Genomic DNA, 22,266 nt, shown 5'->3' with positions numbered 1-22,266 from the left:
CACCTCTGCTTCTTACGTGCCTTGAAAGCCATAAGTCAGTTGTGACTTGACGGTATATACATACAGAATAATGGAGGCACCTCCAAAAGAAGAGGGGTGGAGGGGTATTTATTCCAAGTATTTGTAGGAGACATTATACTGGTTTAGAAATAACATATAATTTAGTACTGCTGGGCAGGTGATCCTTCATTACAAGCACTTTTTGAAAAAGTGCTGGCAGCTTCATATCCCTTTTCAGCATTTTCCCCATCCAACAATAAATGAAACTCCGACAATAGCTCTGCAGTTAAGGCTGCTCTGACACCTGAACTGGAAAGCAAGGTTATTCCTCAAAATGTATTTTGTACATAATGGAATAATCTACCTTGCTTTCCTCTTGCCGTTTCAGTCCGTTAAATGACATGGGAGAGTTACCTCAAGTATGTCCTCTCCTTGCTCCTCCACTTGTTTCCCTTGCCGCCACTGTTTCAGCAGCCATTTCAGTTTGACATAGAGGAGAAAGGTGTTCTGTTTGAAATGCCAGAGTTCTTGATGCATCAGGTTTTTCTCCTGACTCCACGTCTTCTCTTCCAATTTGTTTTGCAAAGTCAAGCTTTGCACCTCCAAGTCTTTCCTTCGTAGGCTTTGCAGATGGTCCTCTTCCAGCTTTAAACAGAACAACCGTGTACAACATCAATATGATACTGCTCTCAAGGGTTTGATTTCCCCCCCTATCTGGGCAAGCTAAATCAAGATTGCTAATTCTAATTATCATTAGCTAACTGAATTTGGCAAGGGAACTGACTTTCAAGAAACCTGAAGACCACAGTTTCTAGACTTAATTTAATTAACCATATGTGAATAACCTGCTGAGGAAATACACGACTCATTTACTTTACAACCTAGATAAGACTTCTGCAGCATAAACATTTTTATTCCCTTTATACGTACTTTGTTCTTTCCACTGTGTCCTTTTCAATATGTTCCCCAAATGACCCTAATCTTGTTACTGCAGGATATGAATTCCATTTGCTGACAATCCATAGAAGTCCATAGCCTTGGCAATTCTAGTCTTTCCCTTTCCCTTTGGGTGGGAAAATTATTCTTTCTGTTTTCTCTGCCCAAGGATCACTATTGTTGGAAAAATAAGGCCTCAACTTGGACTGATTAGTGGACATCTCAGCATAAGAAACTATGCCTATGCAGACTGTGAACACTGCTGTTCTCTAGCAATGCATCCAAATATTTAGGTTTCCAGCATCATTTGCTAAATGTTCTTTATGGAATTGGCTATCAGCCAGGCAAATAACAAAGAAGCTCATAGTCTCATTACTGCAGCCTTCACAAGAGTTCACCAGAAAAGCCATTTCTCAATGGAAAAAAAAATACCTGAAAAACTGCCAAGAAGTCACATCTATTACTCTCACATCTGTTATATTTATATTAAACTTTACTAATGAATGAATGAAAAAGGAAGATGCAATTTACATTAATCTTGTACTTAAGACAGTAGTTTGCTAATCATTAATAGGTAAAACCTACAGGATGCATTCATGTACATTACAGTAGGTCATGAGAAAATAAGCAGAACTCTTAAGCAGCATATCAGCAATGGTCTATCCCATAATGATCTACAGAAATTTAATAATCATAAATAATTCTAGAAGATAGTCTATATATAGACCCTTAATACAAAGTGTTACTAGGAAAATACTATTTCTAGAGGTATAGTCTTTAATTACCTTGCTGTTATATTTTTGATTTATGACATTAACTTTAAGAGTTGGAATTAGACTGTATCAGAAAATCTGGATAAAGAATTCCAAAGTCCTGAATCATACCATATCCCTACAGGGAGAAACATACTTGTAACCTTGTACTATGATTCAAAGTAAGAATTATGGTTTCTGGTAGTACCAATACGATAATTATTTAACTTACTCTTGAGTTATGTTTGAACAAGACTATATACTCTGCCAATCCACGGTAAAATCATCTAGGAAATAACACTGATACACAATACAAAGAGCTTTAAAGTTCTTAATTTCAATACTGTGAGCCACTGACAGTCAGAAAAGTAGAACACTTTTCTCAAGACATAGGTCTCTTCCAGTGGCCAGGTTATGTATTTACCTGAATGATCCTCTCTGTAAGTTTTTCTTGATCTTCTTGGCGAAGTTTCACCTCCTGCTCAAGTTGAGCCTGAAGCTCTTGTATCGATACATTCTGTACAGGCAAAACAGGGCAGCCCCTCAGCTGATCAGCAGGACAAATGGGTAAAAATTTCTAACAGATTTGAAAGAAGTACAGGACGGACACCGAGACCCACAACTACAGGATCATCGAATAAATACTGCTTACATATTTGAAGATTTTCTGTGCATATTATGTTTTGACCTTTGCTGTGCAGCCCATCTATGTTGCTCTCCCTGTTTTAGAATCTTCTTACTCTATACCCAGGATTGATTCTGAAATATATCCAGTCAACTAACTTATAACATAGATAGGATGCATATAGTTTACTAATCACTGGTAACAAACCAATTGGCCAGTACTAATTTGAATTCATTCGCCTTTATTAAATACAAGGACAATAAGAGTATGTTTCTGTTGGTCTGGTATTTTACCTATTGAGTTAATTCTGGTGAATAAAGGCGCTGGTAAAGTGTTCCACCACTGTAGATTGCTCTCAAATATGTCAGCTGGTATTTGATCTATCCCAGGGTCCTTGTGTATTCAAGTACAGAACAGAAAAATATACTTCGTTTGTTATCTATAATGTTCATGTTCTTGCTCAAATCACATTTCTGTTGTTTTTTTTAAATCACAGAGAAAAGATCTGTGGAAATGCGTAATATGTAGTTTTAACCTAAGTGACAGAGGTGGTGGACTGAAGTGAAAAATTCTAGCAAAGAATGAAGAGGCTTCTGCATCTTAAGCAGAACCTATGAGAGGAAAGTGGAACAAAGTTGGTTCCAAAAAATATAAAGATGGTTCCTGCCTACATGAAGCAAAAGGGAGGAAAAACAATATGTTACAATATTTGTTGTTGTTAAGTGCCGTCAAGTTGCTTCCGACTCATGGCGACCCTATGAATGAAAGTCCTCCAAAAATGTCCTATCTTTGACAGCCTTGCTGTCCCTTCTGGATGCACACCTTAATTGGTGAGGGGCTTTGTGAGTGTCAGGGAAGCTGAGAGCAATACCGTAAGGGGTCTAGACTCTTATCAAGAGACTAAACTCCTAGCAGAGTCACTCAAGACGGAATGGTCACAGGTGAGACACCAGACGAAGATGCATCCACCCCCTTAAGGGATCAATGGCCACATTCGCAGAAGAGAACAGGCAGTTCCAGTGGGGATGGGGGTAGAAGAATCCCTGAAGGTTAGCTACTGGGCAGCAGCAGTAGTGGAAGGTGACACTGGCGGAAGATCTTTCGTAGACAACGGCAGTGCCACTACGGCTAACTCTGGTTAGTACTGCGCAGAAGAAGGCACTGGTAAACCACTTCTGACCAACCTTTACCTTGAAAACCCTATGATGACACATGTTGAATATAGATAGGATCTATTACAGATTTGGCCACAGTAGTCAAAAGCTACTGCTATGCTCATATTTGGTTTCTGAAGATAATTAAAGGTAAAGGTGGTCCCCTGTGCAAGCACCGGGTCATTCCTGACTCACGGATGTGACTTCACATCCCAACGTTTACTAGGCAAACTATGTTTATGGGGTGGTTTGCCATTGCCTTCCCCAGTCATCTACACTTTACCCCCAGCAAGCTGGGTACTCATTTTACCGACCTCGGAAGGATGAAAGACTGAGTTAACCTTGAGCTGGCTACCTGAAACTGACTTCTGTTGGGATCGAACTCAGGTCGTGAGCAAAATTTGGACTGCAGTACTGCATCTTACCACTCTGAGCCACGGGGCTCTTCTTAAGATAATTAGGCAGCATGATATGGAGAAAATTTTGAACACCTGAATCTGCTCAGTTCAGAGTTAGTATTGGACTAGGCTTAGGACTACTATGCATGATATACAAAACTTAAAGATCCTCTTTTGATGTTGCAGTTTGTGGCATCTGTTCCTGTTATATATTGACACATGGAGTTCTCTGTCTCACAGTGGCAGAGCATTGCTCCAGCCGTGAGTAATGAGCTCAGCACGCCTCTTGTGGGAGTCACCTTCCTTCTATCAAAGCAGTTGAAAGTCTGGTTTTGCTGGGGGGTGGGAAGCTTTCTGTTTAAGGCATTTTTAAAAGACAAATTTCTGTTGTGATGTGTACTTAATTGAGAGTTTATCTAAATACATTCTACAAACACTTTACACTAATAACCGCTAACGCAGCTCAAACAATCGGAGCAATTTACAGTTAAGACTAGAGGGTGGATTCAAATTACAGACAGTAAACTTTAACTGTCTTTAATCTAACAATTAGTCTGCCAGAATACTTAGTTTAAAAATTAATGTACTAAAGGGGTATACAGTCAGATATAGGGATGTTTTCCAATCAGAAGAGGATAGCACTGACAGGTCTGTTTTTCCTGAATGTTGGTTACATCAGTCACATCTCTGGCTCTCTGGCGGGCTCAGATTTGACCTTGCATAAACTACGGCTCCTGTTTCCTCAGTATTCAGCACTGTGGTGCTGCTACATCTACTAGGCAAAGGGGCAAGCACTTTGCTTGCACATGCTGGCCTACGGACAGATAGACCTCCCCTCCCCCATCAGCAACAGGCAGCACTGCCACTAGGGCAGACAAACAAATACAAACATTTTGCTTGCACGTGCAGACATACAGGTAAGCCGTGCTGCAGATGGGGGGAGGGATGGAGGCAAATGCTACACCCCTTCCACCACAAAGCATCTGCCATATATCCTCTGCCAGTAAAGTGTGCACATGAAATCTCTAACAATGGACAAATAAAAACCATAGAATCATAGAGTTGGAAGGGACCACCAGGGTCATCTAGTTCAACCCCCTGCACAATGCAGGAAATTCTGAACTACCTCCCCCCTATACCCCCAGTGACCCATACTTCATGCCCAGAAGATGGCCAAGGTGCCCTCTCTCTCATGATCTGCCTAAGGTTATAGAATCAGCATTGCTGACAGATGGCCATCTAGCCTCTTCTTAAAAACCTCCAGGGAAGGAGAGTTTACCACCTCCTGACGAAGCCTGTTCCACTGAGGAGCTGCTCTAACTGTTAGAAAATTCTTCCTAATGTCTAGATGGAAACACTTTTGATTTAATTTCAACCCATTGGTTCTGGTCTGACCTTCTGGAGCAACAGAAAACAACTTGGCACCATCTTCTATATGACAGCCCTTCAAGTACTTGAAGACGATTATCATATCCCTTCTCAGTCTTCTCCTCTTCAGGCTAAACATACCCAGATCCTTCAACCTTTCCTCATAGGACTTGGTTTCCAGACCCTTCACCATCTTTGTTGTCCTCCTCTGGACCTGTTCCAGCTTGTCTACACCTTTCTAAAATCCATGTTTGTGTGTAATTGTGTCCACTGCTTTTTCTCGAGTTGGCAAAAATCTTTCTTTGTCCACTGTGCAAGCAAGAATTTTAAATGCCTGCAAAATGCAAATGCTCTCTCCAGTTTGAGAATTTTACCCCCAAATAGATGGGGAGGGGAAGTTACAGGTGGAAAACGGGTTTCCCATTTAAACCAATGTAAATGTAAACCTAATTTAATAACTACAACAAACAGTTTTAGTTATTAACCAGCAGGTGAACCACAAGGCTTGCAGAAGGAGAGCCCATCCCCCCATTCACTTGCCTGTTAGGACGGCCACTTGCCAACCCCACAGGCGAGCCCTCCTGCAGCGTTGCCACTGCTGCCTGTCTGGATTGTAGCCTTGGTACTCACCAAGATGGCTCTTTCTGAGGAAGAAGGGCATTTTGCAGCTTGGGTTTTCCCACCCTTTGCCCGGGGAGGCAGGACCAAATTTTCACTTCCTGCCTCTCTGGCGGGAAAGGCTACAACTTCCAGTTTTCCAAAAGCATAGACTGATAGAGACAAGAGTAATAACACTGCAACGTTGTCAACAGTATAGATAACAGCATATAACGGCTAAACATGTAAATGAGAGTAAACATATATATACATATACATATATAAACATGTAAATGAGAGCAAACATATAGATAGATAGATGATAGATAGATAGATGATAGATAGATAGATAGATAGACAGACAGACAGACAGACAGACAGACAGACATATATATACGTAGATCAACTTGGTAGAGTTAGTAGAGTCCAACCAGACAACACATAACTGGGCTCAAAAAAGGTAAGAACCACAGAGTCAGAGGTTAGGAATAAGGCAAGGACAGAGGATGGGCCTTGTCATGGGAATAAGTCTTCTGAGTTTAATGTTATTAGAGTGTCGAGGAAGGCTCTATCAAGATGGCATCATCCCAGCCACTTAATGAATGACCACCCAGGCGATTAACTTTAGTGTTTAAAAATTTTTGGGTGGGCAAGATGCCCTTCTTCCTCAGAGTGGAAAGAGCCATCTCGGTGAGTACCAAGGCTACATTCCCACTCTGAGCGAAGGGCATCTTGCAGCTTGGGATGTCCAAGAGCTCGACCTCCAGGTGGGAGTTAATTGTCCTGTTCCTCGACAACATGATGGAGAACACGTCTCCCAAAGGCAGCTTCGGCTGAGGCATAGGTGTTTATGCGATAGTGACGCACGAAGGTGGAGACATTGGACCAGGTGGCCGCTTTGCAAATTTCTTCCACTGACGCCTGGTTGCGAAGAGCCGCTGTGGTCGCCGCACTCCGTATGGAATGGGCAGAGATGCCCTCTGGGATGGTAAGCTTGCTGGCACTATATGCTTCAAGGATGCACTGCTTAACCGCCCAGCTGAGAGAGGGCCGGGATAATTTACGACCCTTGTTGGGTTTTGAGAGGGCCACGAAAAGCGAGTCGGAAGATCTGAAGGGAGCCGTTCGATTGATGTAAATTCTAATGGCTCAACGGACATCCAAGGTGTGCCACTCTTTTTCTTTTGGATTGGACGGGTGAGGACAAAAGGATGGCAGTTGGAGTTCTTGCTGTCTGTGGAACTCCAAATTTACCTTTGGGATAAAGGTAGGGTCAAGTCTCAGGATTATTTTGACTTTATGAAAAACTCATAACTCTTTAAGGATGGAAAGAGCCCCAAGTTCCGATATTCTTCTAGCCGAAGTGATGGCTGTTAGGAAGATCACTTTTAGACCTAAAAACCTAAGAGAGACCTCTCTTAAAGGTTCGAAAGGAGGTTTGGTGAGTGCCTGGAGGACGGTGTTGAGTTTCCAGGTGGGGAACCGATGAATAGGAGGAGGGTTGGATTGGACGACCCATCGTAGAAAGGCTCTAATCTGAGGATGCTCGGCTAACTTGTAAGCGTCTAGTGTCGGGATGATCGTAGAGATAGCGGATACCTGTTTACGTAGGGTGGCAGCCCTAAGGTTTCGATGAACTCCATCCTGCAGGAATTCCAGGAGCGATGGTAAATCAACGACTAGGGGGTCTTTTGACTTCCTACGGCACCACCTGGTGAAGGTTTTCCAAGTGTACTCATAGATCCTTCTAGTAGAGGGACGTCTGGCTGCAATGATGGTGTTGATGACATCCTTGTTGAGACCCAGGTGGCTTAGCCGGAGCCTTTCAATGTCCAAACGGCTAGCTGGAACCAAGCCGGGTTGGGATGGATGATGGGACCCTGTTGTAGCAGGTTGGGAAGAAGAGGGAGACGCCATGGTCTCTGGACCGACATTTTCTGGAGAGCTGCATACCAAGGCCGTCGAGGCCAGTCTGGAGCAATCAGAATCACCTTGGCTCTTTCGGATCGAATCTTCCTGATCACCCTTGGTAGGATGGATAGAGGAGGAAATGCATAGAGAATTCCCCGAGGCCAGGGTGCCAGGAGAGCGTCTATCTTCTCTGCTCGTGGATGGTGAAACCTGGAGAAGAATCTGGGAAGGCGGTGATTCAACCCCGATGCGAACAGGTCTACCAGTAGGGGACCTGCTTTGATGTTGACTATCTGAAAGGCCTGGGAGCAGAGGGACCATTCCCCTTCGTCTAGGGAGCGACGACTGAGCTAGTCAGCCTGAATGTTTAGGGTTCCCTGAATATGTTCGGCTTGAAGGTGGAGAAGGTTCTTTTCTGCCCATTTTAGAATGATCTGGGCCTCCAGATGCAGGGACGACGATCTGGACCCACTGCTTGTTTAGGTGGGCCTTGGTCGAGACATTGTCGGTTCTGATTAGCACATTTTTGGAACATATGAGGGGTTGGAAGCGGATGAGAGCTAATTGGACCGCTCTCAGCTCCAGGATGTTGATGTGCAACTGCTGTTCTGACTTGGACCATTGGCCCTGAATTGCTTCCTTGTCCATAGTAGCCCCCCAGCCCTGGAGTGATGCGTCGGTAAAAATCTGGATGGGGTCCGGGAGAATGAAGGGTTTGCCCTTCTGAAGGTTTAAGGCGTGACTCCACCAGAGTAAACTCTTCTTGACCTGATGTGCTACGGGAATGAGCTTGCTGATTTTTCGCATGATATGCCGCTGATGTGGTCTGAGGAGCCATTGTAGGGGGTGAGTGTGAAAGCTCGCCCAGGAGATGGAGGAGATGCAAGCAGTCATCCATCCGAGCAGACACGCTAGGGACAAGAGGTGTGCATGGTGCGACTTGGCTATGGTGTTTGCCAGTCTGGCAATCTTTATGGCTTTGTCCTCTGGAAGGAAAATTATGTCCACTGAGGTGTCTATGATCACACCCAAATGTTGAATCCTTTGGGTGGGCGTTAGATGACTTTTTTCTGCATTGATTAGGAAACCGTGCTCCTCTAGAGTTTGAATGACTCTGCTGGTGTGTACATGGGATAGGTGATCCGACTGCGCGCAGATGAGCAGGTCGTCCAAGTAAGGGTGGACTTGGATACCCTCCCGTCTGGGCTGGGCGATCAGGGATACCAGGACCTTGGTGAAGGCTCTTGGGGAGGAACCGAGTCCGAAGGGCAGTGCCCTGAATTGCAGGTGGTTTCCCATGTATGCAAACCTCAGGAACCTCCGATCTGATGGGTGTATCGGAATGTGCAGGTAAGCTTGTCGAAGATCTATGGACGTCATGTAGTCTCCGTGTGTGAGAGCTTCTTTGATGGAGAGCAGAGTCTCCATCCTGAAACGTCTCCTGGGTACGTAGCGGTTGAGAAACTTGAGGTCAAGGATGGACCTTCAGTCCCCGTTCTTCTTGGGGACAGTGAAGAAGATCGAGTAGACCCCCAGGAAAAGCTCCTCGGGGGAGGGACCTTTTCCACTGCCCCTATGAGCAGAAGATGATGTATGGTGTCCAAGGTTCTCGAGTGCTTTGCCTGGGACCGAGATGCTGGAGATGGAAGGTAACGGTCTGGAGGCGTCTTTTGGAACTCTATGCTGTAACCGTGTCGAATAGTTTGCAGTACCCAGGCATCCGACTGGGAGGTTGTCCATCGTGGGCTGAAATGCTGTAATCTTCTGCCCACTGGTAGCGACTTGGCGTCACTGTTTTTGGGACTTCTGGAACCTTTCACTCTTGTCGCCTCTAAATTGTTGTTGTTGTTGCTGAAAAGGGCGACCGTATCGCCCTTGGCAACAAAAGGGCTGCCGGTTGTTAGGCCAGGATGGACGTCTCTGCTCTTGTCTGTAGCGAGTGAGTGTGGGAGGACCGAAAAGGCCTGGAAAAGGGCCTGGACTCCTTTTTTGGAGGATCGGGAATGGTGCGTTTTTTATTCTTTGTCTCTGCCAGCATTTTATCCAGGCGGTCTCCAAATAATTTACCCGCCTGGAGAGGGATTGACAATAGCATGGACTTGGAATTGCCTTCTACCTTCCAAGCTCTCAGCCAGAGCCCTACGAATTGCTGAGTTAGAAGACATGGAGCGAGCAGAGAAGGACAGAGCGTCCAGGGATGCATCCGCCATGAAGGCTGAGGCTCTTAATAGTCTGTCTACTCCGTCAACTATTCTCCTATCAGCCCCCTGAAGGAGTTGGGAGATCTTGGCCCAGGCAATAGATATTCTGGCCATAATGGCAGCTGTGGTAGTAGCCTGGATAGCCAGGGCTGAAGACTCATGTACTTTCCTGGAGAGAACTCCATTTTGCGGTCGACCTTATCCTTAATAGTTCCCGCCCCATCCTCAGACAGGATGTCAGAAGATTGTAAGGATGCTATAGGAGCATCCACTACAGGCAGACTAAGGAGATTCATGGCTTGTGGGGACATATCATATAGCATTTTTATGGCAAATGGGAATTGCCTATTTTGGGTAGGTTTATCCCATTCAGTTTTGATGAGTTTGACAAAGTACTCTGGCATGGGAACTTTTTTGGTCTGGGTGGAGACTCGGGGGAAGTACCCTTTTGCCCCAGTGGGCCACTGCTTGGTTTTGGGTTCCTCGGTGGTGTCTGGCTCTTCAGAGAGCTCTAGGGCAATGAGAGCTTTAGACAAAAGGGACTGGTAGTCCTCTGGGGAGAAAAGTCTCTGTTGATCCTCCCCTTCCCTGACAGGATCCTCAGTCTCAGAATTATATTCTCCCTCCTCCTTGTCGTCCTCGCCAGAGGAAGAATAAGGGGAGAAGTCAGCCTCTGCCTGGGAACGAGAGCTCTCCTTCAGGGCAGCCTTAGTGGGCCATGACTTGGATTCCACCTGGTGGCTGCAGCAATGCTCCCTACTCAGAGACTGAGAGGGGGAGTGAGAGAGCTGCTCTGCAAATTGGCCAGTAGGGGCAGTGGCTGCGGAGACATCAAGCTGTGCCTGCCTTCTATTTAGAACAAACTGCATCATAGCCTCGAAGGAGAAGAGGCTCCCCCCAACAATAGAAGTCCCGGGCGTTGGTACTTTACGGTCCGACGTCCTCTGGGCTTGCACTGAGTCGTTGGGGGCCGGTACTTCCACTCGCTGTGTAGTGGAGGGAAGACCGGTGGAGGCGGCTGGCAGGGTACCCGAGCTGCGCTTTGGACCCCGGCGCCGTTTGGAGCTCTTCCCAGAGCTAGAGGATTTGACCTTTCACTTTCCTCCCGTCTTCTTCCCCGATGCAGTTTTGGCGGGAGCAGGCTTGCCCGGCTCTGTGATCTCCGCTGCTGCACCGGAGCCACTGCCTGTTGTTTCTAACGGCTGCGCGGCTCCAAGGGGGCGAAGAGAGGGATTGTAGTCTCTCTCCGACAAGAGATTGTCCTCTCTGGGGACTTCTTGAGTGGCGCCCACCGTTTTTTTTGGGGGGGGGGAACCGTTCTTAGCAGAGATCGGAGGGGAAGGGAGGGAGGGCTTCTTCTTTTTTGTAGGAGAAGTTAGTAGAAAGGACAAGAAACAAGAACAAGAAAGGAGCAGTATAGAGTATTAGGAATAGGGTAGGTAGAGCGGAGCTCTGCTAATAACCAGTTCTCCCCGTCAAAGGCAGGAGGGAAACTGGAAGTTGTAGGCTTTCCCGCCAGGAAGTGAAAATTTGGTCCTGCCTCCCCGGGCAAAGGGCGGGAAAACCCAAGCTGCAAGATGCCTTTCGCTCAGAGTGGGAAGATGTGGCAGCTGTGGCTCCTGTTTCTTTCCCTGTACCCACCTACCATGCCACCAATGCACCCACCCACCATGCTCAACTAGGACTCATGGAAGAGGCTCCTGCTTCTTCTCACCTGCCTGCAGTGCTGGAGGCAGGAGGAGGGCTCCTTTTCCTCCTCTGCCCCTGCCTTGCTGGTTGGCTTGCAAAGTGGGAGCAGGGGTGGCCCCTTCTTTTAAATGCTGGCCAGCATCTCACAATGTAACACTGAGATCTTGGTTGTACAATTAAACTTTTTTTTGCTTATTTTGTTTTTCGCATTTTTCTGCAAACCTAGGGATTTTTATAGAAAATGACTTATGTGTGCACCTGTTCCCATTCTCTGGGTTTTTCTGTCCACATGGGGGACAGGTTCACAGTTAGATCTATGATAAAATTGAATCATGCATAACGAGAAGATCAGCTAAAACCAAATAATGATTTTTCTGCTCAGAGTAACACTCTCCAATTTCTGCAAGGGCCCTAATAAATAGTAGTATGTTGGACAAATGTCAAAGTTCCCTTTTTCCATCCTGGAATGGAAATTTTGGGATTTTAGTAAGCATTAATTCTAACCCCAACTGCAAAAGATTCTGAGGCTGAGTTCATACACCAAACCAAACCACAATTAAACTCTGATTGGTCAACAATTGCAATTTGTTGCTGTGCTCACATGTCCCTTGCTGCTTCTATTTACCATCTCACTTTATGCATGGAGCTTGATGCAAATAATTGTCCAGCCACCACAACCCAACTGAGTTGGGTGGGAGGTATGGGATTTGCTGGCGGCCTGCAGAGGGAAACTAGTGGGCATTATGGTGTTGGTGTGTGCAGGTGCGTGATATGAGGGATGGGCAGGTGTGGGCTTATTTGAAGCATGCTTGTCGGGATTTCTGCTCTTAGACTCAGTGGGTTCTGAGCAGGGGATCTAAGAAAAAGTACTGCAGCTCTTCAAAACGTTGGAACATTAGGCGGCTGTCTTTGGGCCAAACCAGATAAGGCATCAGGAGTTCCACAAATGGAGCTCCCAGATGTTAAAAAACACAGTATTAGGCATGTGGGATACTGATCTTTATTCTGGGAGGCTTATTCAGGGCTATACTTAGAAAGGGTGTAAATGTCCCTTCCCACACCATTTTCTCAACCTGAAAAAGCCCTGGGAAGCTGATATTTCCTGGGACTCCCTGGGGTTGTTACAGACCAGGAAAATTGCATGGGGTGGAAAGGCTTAACCTATCCTGTTAAACCACAAATGCAATCAGATTCAGCCCTCACATGTCTGCAAACTGCATTCTAAAAAAAACATCTCATCTGGTTTGGCCCTTCAGTATTGCACCCACCTGTCAGCCTGACAAATACTGCATACTACACCAGGGAGGAGGACAGGTAGCAGACAATCAAAGCTTCTGGATTTAATATTTTAAACCAACATTTTAAAACAAACAAAAGGAAGGAAAGAAGGTAGGTAGGTTGGTTAACTGGTATTTTAATCCCTTCTGTCCCAGACTTTATTAGTTTTCGTAGAGAGTAAAACTACACTTAAACTAGGATGGTAAAAGTTGAATGTCCCCAATTAAATCCCCCCCCCCCAGATAAATTTATTAAAAAAAAAAAAAACCCAGGACTTCATTATCATGAATCTCCTGTGACAAGATCCGTGATTATGAAGTCCTTTTTTAAAAATAAAAGCATCTACAGTGGGAGGGGCTAAACTGGATTGGAGACATTTAACCCTTCCCATCCTAGTTTTATCCAAATTTAACCCCCACTCCATCCTAGCTATTATTTGTGAGGCAAAGATCAGGTCTGAGAGCATCACTTTAAACTCTAATGGGTGACTGTGATTTTCACTTAAAGGGGGGACTTCTGTCTCCAATACAGCCTGATCGGCACATCACCTGTTTTGAAAGGCTCGAGTCACTTGACTTTATCATCTCATGCTAAGATGTGGACCCAATACTCCTGAACTCTTCTTAGTAGATGCATATTATTTAACCACCTGAATTATGCTATGGTACAAAGTATATTCCACAAACATTGCAACATGTTTCAAGACACAGGATAAATATAAAAAGAGAAATTTAAAACTAGATGGATGTTATAAACAAGATGCATTATATGCAAAATAAATTATACTTCCTCAAGTTTAATGGTAATAATATTTCAAATAAATGCTCCTCCTGGGCTGATCTCTGGCAGGCCATTAGCACTGAGTCACTATTTAGCACAACCTCAGTATATTCCCAATTCTGCTTATTCATGCTAACACCAAAGCTTGCTTGCCATTTTTTTCAATGATCTCTTCCAATTTGTGCCTGGCTGATGGGCAACAAAAGTTAACACAGGACAACAGTAATCAGGATTGTGGCATTTTTTGACCAACAGTTTGAGCTTAGCTCCCCCCCCCCATCTTTGTAATGCATTTCAGAGATGTAAACAACAGGTGTTGTGTAGTGGATTAGATGATCAGATAGAAGACCTCATTGGGTGACCTGACTCTACTATCTCTCAGCATTGCATGTATTTTTATTTATTCAATCAAATGTGTATTCATCACCCCTATTCTAAACAGAACCAGTTTTTAAAATATTGAAAAAACAACAAGGGGGAGAGGGGAGGAGGGTCAGTGACACCCCTGGTTTTAAGTCCTCATTGCTGGAGAGAAGACTGAACATCTAAATACAGTATGGTGAGAATTCTTTGTATAGTCAGCTCACCATTTAAACTATCGACTTCTGAATGCACAGTTAAACATTCAGAGCTGCTAAGAACTGGTAATCCAACAAATATTCTACAGAGGGAACTACATGCTTTTTCTGCTTTTGACAGTTTGCAATAAAGTATATGTTGAAACACATCGTCACACTTTGCAAGTTTGTTTAAAAGCATCAAAAAAGGCCAGTGTGATGGAGCTATGAAGTTCTCCCATTTTACCTAGGTGATGGTAGAAAGAGACAATAGCAGCAACTCTTTCTTTCCTTCATTAATATGTGTTTCCTTCTCTTGGCCTTCTATAAGGGCAATGTGACACAGGAAATCTTTCCTTGACCCATAACTGGTTACATTTCCCCCCATTATGTCACAATGCCAAATTTGGCTTCGAAACATTATGGTCATGTTCACAACAAGTTGGTGGATCAGCTGAAATCACATTGTGAGGAAGAAGAAGCCCTACCGTTAAATAAAACATGGTCTGATGTAGCTCTCCAAGGAGCTGCAAACAGCAGGAACACAAAAAGTATAAATTTTTGGAGGATTCTTCAGGAAACAAATCCACCTCTTGTGCCGAAAACATTTCCCTAATAATTTCCCTAATAAATGGATAAAAGGTAAAGGTCCCCTGTACAAGCACTGTAAGCACCTCTTGCTGCCTGTCAGCTGTTGAGCAGCGAGAGGGAGGGGGGGAAAGAGGCCCGTGGCTCCCGGCAGCAGAGCATGCGCGCAGGAGCCGATCGGGCTTTGGGGGGCCTTTTGTGGACTCTGGGGGTGGGAGGGCATGGAGCCTGGGGCCAGGTCGCATGGGGCCGGTGTGTGTGTGTGTGGGGGGGGGGAAGGCTTTTCTCTCTCCCTCTCTTTCTGTCTCTTTCTTTGTCTGTCTCCCTCAGTCCTTTTCTTTCTCCCCTTCTTTCCATTTCTTTCTCCCTCTCTCCCTTTTCCTTTCTGTTTTCCTTCCTTCCTCCCTTGCTGATCAACTGCGGGCTGCGCCCCCTGGCGCCTCGTTTGCTCGGGCCCACTGCTGGTTGCCCTCCAGGGGAGGAGTAAGGGCGCCCTCCAGGCCTTCTCTGTGTTGCCAACCTCCAGGTGGTGGCCGGAGACCTGGCAACCCTAGCCTCTCCCCCCCACTGGGAGATCTACACCTGGTATGGCCCCCAAATGATGTTATAAATGTGCAAATGGCCCTTGGCAGGAAAAAGGTTCCCCACGCCTGATCTAGAGGGTTTCTGATCAGAAAAAAACAAAATGGAAGCTCTTTAATTCATGAAATTTTTGACCATCTCCATAAAGTGAAAATTATTTAAATGTCTGTGTTAAGTATATAAAAACATGAAAACCCAAGTGCTTGGGAACTGTAAGGGACATAACTGCACTGCAGGATTGCCAATATTACCACCAGACAGAGCAGTATGGCACAGAATTCAACTTTCAAGGAATGAAGGTGAAATGAGATGTTGTAAAACAACACTTCACTACATTTCACACAAGGGGTTATAACCATCTGCTACCTTCCAGATAAATTATACATATACATCAAGGATGGCGACTACGAGCAAACTAAGACTGCCCAGCTTTTGTTCCACATTTTAAGCAGGCACCGTTTGTCCTTTCAAACTGAAAATGTGCTGCATTACATAAGTCATTCCCTCCCTCCACTTGGCTTAACTTCCGTGACAAACAGTGATTACTCCCTTTCAAGGTTGCAGGAAGCTTTTAATAGTCTGTGCTGACCTCTAGACTGAAACAACCCTTCTTTCCTGGCCTGTAGAGTTTAAAGTCTCCATCAGCTCTGATGTGTGGTTCGGTGGCGCCTCGTTGGTGGTGAATCTCTCGCTCATCTCCATGGTCTTGGTTGCGCTGCCACTCCATCTGATCCCTCAGTTTGGACTGTTAGGTGCATGGGTGGGGGTTTATAATATAAAAAAAGGACAGGAGGGAATAAAAAAACAAAAACAAAAATGTGTAAAAGTAGACGACTGAAATCTACAAGACAAAGAAAAGCGTGAACAGAAAAATCAACTTAAATGCAGTGGCATAAGAAAGTGAAGAGAACAGAACTAAAATGAGGATGAGCAAAATAATGGGCTGAAACATCTGAAAAGCAAAAAAGAGAAAGAGAGGGAAAAGAATGCAAACACTGGTTATGAGGCGCATGCAATGAGGATGCATGAGTCAAACCAACAGCAAGCATACAAGTTATGGGAGATATGGGATAAAAGGCTTTCTCATCCTTACTTGTGCTGTGCAGAAAAGCCAAATCATCCAGTGTGGCAGCTGTGGCAGTACTGACATTGAGCCCAGGGGGAATGCATTACGAAAGGCAGTCCTTCGCTGGCTACAGTGCTTCTTGCTCACCCCTCGATTATGTGAGAGAGCTGTAAGCAGGCTTTTCAAGAATATAACTTATTTTATTTTAGATTTTTTTAAAAAAAATTTGACAAGATCTTTTGAGAAAACACTTCATTTGAGGAATGAGCATAAGAGGGAAATCTCTTCATACAATGGTCAGGAAATATGGCTATAACGGTCTTTGAACATAAAATTAATTTTGGCATCTGCCTGTCGGTCACCATTTTAAGCTGAATTGACAACAAAACCGCCACAAGTAAAATATAGCATGAGCTGAAATAGTCCAGAAATTTAAAAAAAGAACCCAGATGCCTTTTGATTCTGTTACATTAGCCTTTTGCCATGAGGAACAGCCTCTGAACCAAAGTAGCAGAGAGTTTGGGGAGGGGGGAGAGAGAGCAAAGCTTACAAAATGTCTTATAGTTTATACTTCAAAATCATAACAAAACAGCCATGAGTAAAATCAGCACCAGTGAGGCCAGAAAGAGCAGTCCCTTACAAAAGACAGAGAAACCCACGTACCTGGAAGTCTGTAATTAGCTCCTTTCCCTGGTTACCGATGGGCGACTCTCGGGATATGGATGTCATTGTGGACAGAAAACTGGAAGACTCTGTAAGATGGGGAAGAGGGGAAAGATCTTCCATTTGTTCTTTCAGGCCTTCCCCGACATTGTCAACCTTCTCCAGGAAGGTTTGCAATTCTTTCTGGAAAGTTTTCATCCTTGAATTGATTGTATCCAAAAGTTCTGGTTCATTTTCCCTCTCTCCTCTCTCTTCATGTTTTTCAAAACCTTGCTCAGATGATTTACTGTTGCTTATGTGCACTTTTGCTTCATAAATTAAACTATCAGTGTCAGTGATGAGACGATCCACAGCTCTTTCCAGACGTTCGGCCTCATGTTTGATGTTGATCAAAGATTCTGCATCCTCTTTGGCCCTCGTTGGTTCAGTAGAGCACAGATCACTAACTTCTGATGGTTTCCCACTCCCAAAACCTGATGTCTTTTCATACAAATCTTCTGACTCGCTCTCACCCCCAATAGGTCCCTCTCTCTTTGGTTGAGGTAGACGGCCTTCTTCATTGTCATTCTCTTTTTTCCCTGTGTCACTCTCAGCATCGCTGTCCCTCGGGCTTGAAGTCCGCAATCCTAAATGTGAGGCAAGATCATACCGCTGCACGTTGGACATCAAAACACGATTCTCATACTGGAGTTTCATCACTTTGCCACTCAGTTCATTGATTTGCAGTCGAGCTGATTTCAGCTCTTCCTGTAAGGACCCACTGCCCTTGGAAGCATTATCTTCAAGCCAACCAGACTCCTGTCCAGGCTCAAACTTGAATTTATTTAGTTCATTAGTTAACTGCTTATTGTGATCTTCAATTTCAGAGATGGATCTCCTCAGCAGCTCTGCCTCTTCTTCTACAAACTGCAAATGACGGCGTAGCTCTGCAGCTGACTCCACAGAGTCACCGTATGGTGAGGTAGGAATGCTTGAAATATGGTCCTGGCTAAGACACGCTCTCTCATATTGGCATCTCAAGTCCTCCATCTCAGCCTTAATACCTCTATTCTCTACTTCCAGTTCCACTAACTTCCTTCCCAGTATGTTAGCTTCCTCTTCCACCAGTTTTAGGCGAAGCTTCAGTTCAGCCTCTCTTGTGCTGGGTGGTCCTCCAGCCTCCCCTGTAGGGAGGGGGCTTTCCACATCTCCATAGATGGACTTGTACTTTTGGAGTTCTTGTTCTAGTTCATCTTTCTCCCTGCCTAGTTTGGCCATCTTCTTACGCATCAGTGCTGCTTCTTCTTTGGCAAACTGAAGCTGGCACTTCAAATCAGCACTGTCTTCCTGCCAATAAAAAAAAAAGCCCAAAACAAAGACAAAAAGAGGAAATTATATGAAAGAGAAGGACCAAGGCACTAGCCGTAACTCTGTAAAATATGAAAATTGTATATTCTTTACAGAATTGTATAAATGTATGGCTAGTATGGTGATAATAAAATCATAGTTCATAGATTCCCTAGAAAAAAACAACAGATGCAACACATATTTCGAAGACTGCACAATTTTTGCATGAGGAAAACAAATTAATCTGGAAAGTGAATCCTATGTACATTCAGCTACTTCAGAGCTTTATAAACCCTTCCACACAATCCATTCAGGTCAGCCAAACAGGGGAAGAAGTTATCACAGCGCAATTTTGGCTACGTTTCCTACGAGCTGCAGAGCCCTCACTATGCAAGGCTACACAGCCTGTCATCAATGCTACGGTGTACCAATACGGCTGCCCTGAAACTGGGAAACTGTCCAAAACTTAACAAACAAATTCACACACCATTATCCATATGCCTTATGAAACTGCTCAGGAGTGAAAGCAGGGCTACGTCTGAAGGCTTCCTCTTCTACTCATAGAAAACAATGAATTTTTTTTGATATCGTTTATAATCTTGGAACTGGCTTTTCTGTTTAACAGCCTATTTACTTGTTCTGTTTACTTGACTGTGACCCTCCAGCTGTTTGTACTGTATATTTCTTACTAGGTGGTGGATTTTATATAGTATTGTTTAATATATCAGCTAACTCATTTCTGTTTACGTCTGAATTGTGATTTTTCAGCTTTCTGTCTTTAATGTATTTAGTGTACATGCATTTGAAAATACTTTTGCTATCACTACACCGAGAACTTTAAAAAGTCAAACATGAAAATTTATGTTTGCCTATTAATTAAAAAACTACTTTAAAAGATAAATGGGTTGTTCACACAGTCAGAGGTACTAAATTTACAACCCAAGAAAACATTGTTAGAAAAAAAACAATGTGATATTATGGGATAATCACACAGGGGAGGGGCTGTGGCTCAGTGGTAGAGCCTCTGCTTGGCATCCAGAAGGTCCCTGGTTCAATCCCCGGCACCTCCAGTTAAAGGGAATAGGCAAGTAGGTGATGTGAAAGACCTCTACCTGAGACCCTGGAGAGCTGCTGCCAGTCTGAGTAGACAATACTGACTTTGATGGACCCAGGGTCTGATTCAGTAGAAGGCAGCTTCATGTGCTCATGCGTTCACCCTTTAACAACTTCAAAAAATTATGGCACAGGCAAACAAGTAAAACGCTCCATTAGCCACAAACAGAGAGATACCACATACACCTGAGTAAAAGCAGCTTTTTGTAGGCAAAGCACTCATGGGCTTCCACCCTAAGGCTCAGATCCATAGGCTCAGATCCATCAGCATATCAGAAGTTTCTCTGACAGAACAGCATTTCTCCTTGAGGAAGAATGAAAGAAGACTCTTGCTGGCTGTCCCATCTTGCTGCAGACTCTCACTTTGCTCCCGCCACACTGTTTTTGGGGGTATAGTGTCCCACACAACCACCACTTTGAGGGACACAAAAGGCTGCGGTGGAAAGGTATGTATGTAGAGGATACTAGGTACAGTATGGGAATAATCACAGGACAGTGACGAGTATGCAATAGACAACTTATAAACTAGCCTGAAACCACTGAATTAACTTAGATGTGCAGGAATGGGAAGGTTCAAAATTTCAGGCAAATACACAATAATCCAAGAGATACACAAAAAGTGCTTGCGGCTAAAAGACACTCTGGTTACTTCCACATGAGTGTTTGGCCTCAGCTTGGGTTAACACCTGCAGTGTTGCCGTCCCCACCTCAGAACTTCCACATGACTTTGTCTCCTGGTTGCCCTCCAGTCATTCACTTCCATGGTTTATCCTGCTTTGTTCTGTTCTTCCTTAAACAAGAGTTGGTATGACCTTTCCAGAAAGGTTGTACTCAAAGTAGGCATTGCTTACCATGTGGATGGGAAGGTGCAAGTTTCTACACTTCCCCAGCCCACATCAGTGACTGATGGGATTTTTGGCAGCTTTAAAAAAATTGCTAACAATTATATTGCTATACTGTTATTACATTATAAAGATATTGCTACCACCAGTTTTTTTAAGGCAAAACCCCCTCTAGCTGCAAGGTCAAGGGGAATGGCAGGTACAAGGGAAACAGACAAAAGAATGGCTAATCCTCTTGTGTGGATGCTCTGTTTGCACTGTGAATGCCTTTGCATTCACAACAGCAATGAGCGTACAACAGGGAATTGTCTCTGGAAGCAGCCTCAGATTCCTTGTGGTTGTTTATGCCTGGGTACTTTCACTCATTTTTGCCCCGTCTGTCTCCGTTGTTCCTTGGAGTTATGCATGAGTTATCCATCAATTAGAGATGACCTTGCTGCCAGCCCTCACAAATCCAGCACTTCCCATTCTTCTCTTAACCCAATTCTTCCCTTTCCCCTGTGCTCAGCTTGCTTGAAATCCCCATGCATAAGGCAAATCGCAGGACTCAGAAGCTTGGTTTCTCTCACAGCCAATTACAAAGCAGCATGTAAAGAGGCAGGGATTCAAACGCTTCCTGCTTCCTCAGAGATCTTTCTGAGCAGAAGAAAGGCTTTTTAAAACTGAGGCTTGGATTTATCCCCACCCACCCCCATTTCAGATTGCGCCGTTTTTTGTACTTAAAATGCTTTTTTATGCAGCAGTTGGTTTTTTGGGAGTGGAAATTTTCTCTCACAATAAGCTCTACAAAGTAAGCCAATTACAAATCAGCATTTAAAGGGGCGGGGACTTGATTTGAGCTTGGAGACTCCTGGTGCAGAGATTCCCAACAGGAAAGTGTAGGTCCAGCAAGCAATGAACCTCAGGTAAAACTCCCATGTATAAACGACCTATCTGTACATGAAGACTGCTCTTTAATACCCTGAATGAACAACTTCTTAAAGAATTTGGTATACTGATTAGCGCAAATAGACTAGATAATGACAGATGTAACTGGGGGGTGTATTTGTGAGAAACATATGGTAATATCTATTAACAGAAACAAGCTCATGTTTGGGAACATACTTCTTGGTTTAATTAGAACAATTATTGCTGGCATTTGCCAGCTAGGCTTAAAACTGGTAGGTTTTTATTTACTATATTTTCATATATTTTTACGTTTTTTTTGTCCTTAACTTTAGTCTTCAAGGTTATAAGGGATATAAAAATAAATATTAAATAAACATATACTTATTACCAAATTACATGCCTATTAAACATACACAGAATATGGTACGGCATGTTATAGTAGCAGGACGGGACTATTAATGCTAAGATGCAAAAACACAGGTTTATATTTGCAGATGGAGATTCCATGCATTACCTATGCAGTTCAGAATCAGATTATTTGTTACTAGTTAATTCCATCATGTGAAATACAGATACTACAATGACAGATTAGCCCCACTAACCATTTTATGGGTTCTCTGAACACACGGCTTATCAGATGTGGAACTCCCACTGACTGTGGAATCCAGTTTTGTAGCCTATAATGTGTTCTCTACAATTTTGCCTTATTTATTTTGGCCCTGCCTATGCAGCAATTACAACCTGTTTTACAGAGATCTTCCTGGAAATTCAGAGCTGACATCTGTTCATTTAATCTAAAAGGAACTGGATCCCACTAGAATTTTGAAGCCATTTTTCCTGATGAGGACACATACTTGACCATCTTCTGGGCATGGAGTATGGGTCACTGGGGGTGTGGGGGGTGGGAGGCAGTTGTGAATTTCCTGCATTGTGAAGGGGGTTGACTAGATGA

General features: G+C 44.1%; 1 protein-coding gene across 1 annotated transcript in view; it reads right to left on the bottom strand.

Moving 5' to 3' along the window:
- The window catches only part of MTCL1 (microtubule crosslinking factor 1), a 108,425-nt gene that overhangs the window by 25,000 nt on the left and 61,159 nt on the right, over positions 1 to 22,266 (bottom strand). Inside the window, exons 5-8 of the mRNA XM_056854937.1 lie at positions 17,146 to 18,471; positions 16,006 to 16,161; positions 2,113 to 2,205; positions 415 to 645 (exon numbers count right to left, since the gene is read on the bottom strand). Of these exons, the coding sequence (XP_056710915.1) occupies positions 415 to 645; positions 2,113 to 2,205; positions 16,006 to 16,161; positions 17,146 to 18,471 (1,806 nt within the window). The remainder of the gene's footprint in view (positions 1 to 414; positions 646 to 2,112; positions 2,206 to 16,005; positions 16,162 to 17,145; positions 18,472 to 22,266) is intronic.

Source organism: Euleptes europaea, chromosome 8 (assembly GCF_029931775.1).
Source record: "Euleptes europaea isolate rEulEur1 chromosome 8, rEulEur1.hap1, whole genome shotgun sequence".
Lineage (NCBI taxonomy): Eukaryota > Metazoa > Chordata > Lepidosauria > Squamata > Sphaerodactylidae > Euleptes > Euleptes europaea.
This window is presented reverse-complemented; position numbering and strand designations above follow the sequence as displayed.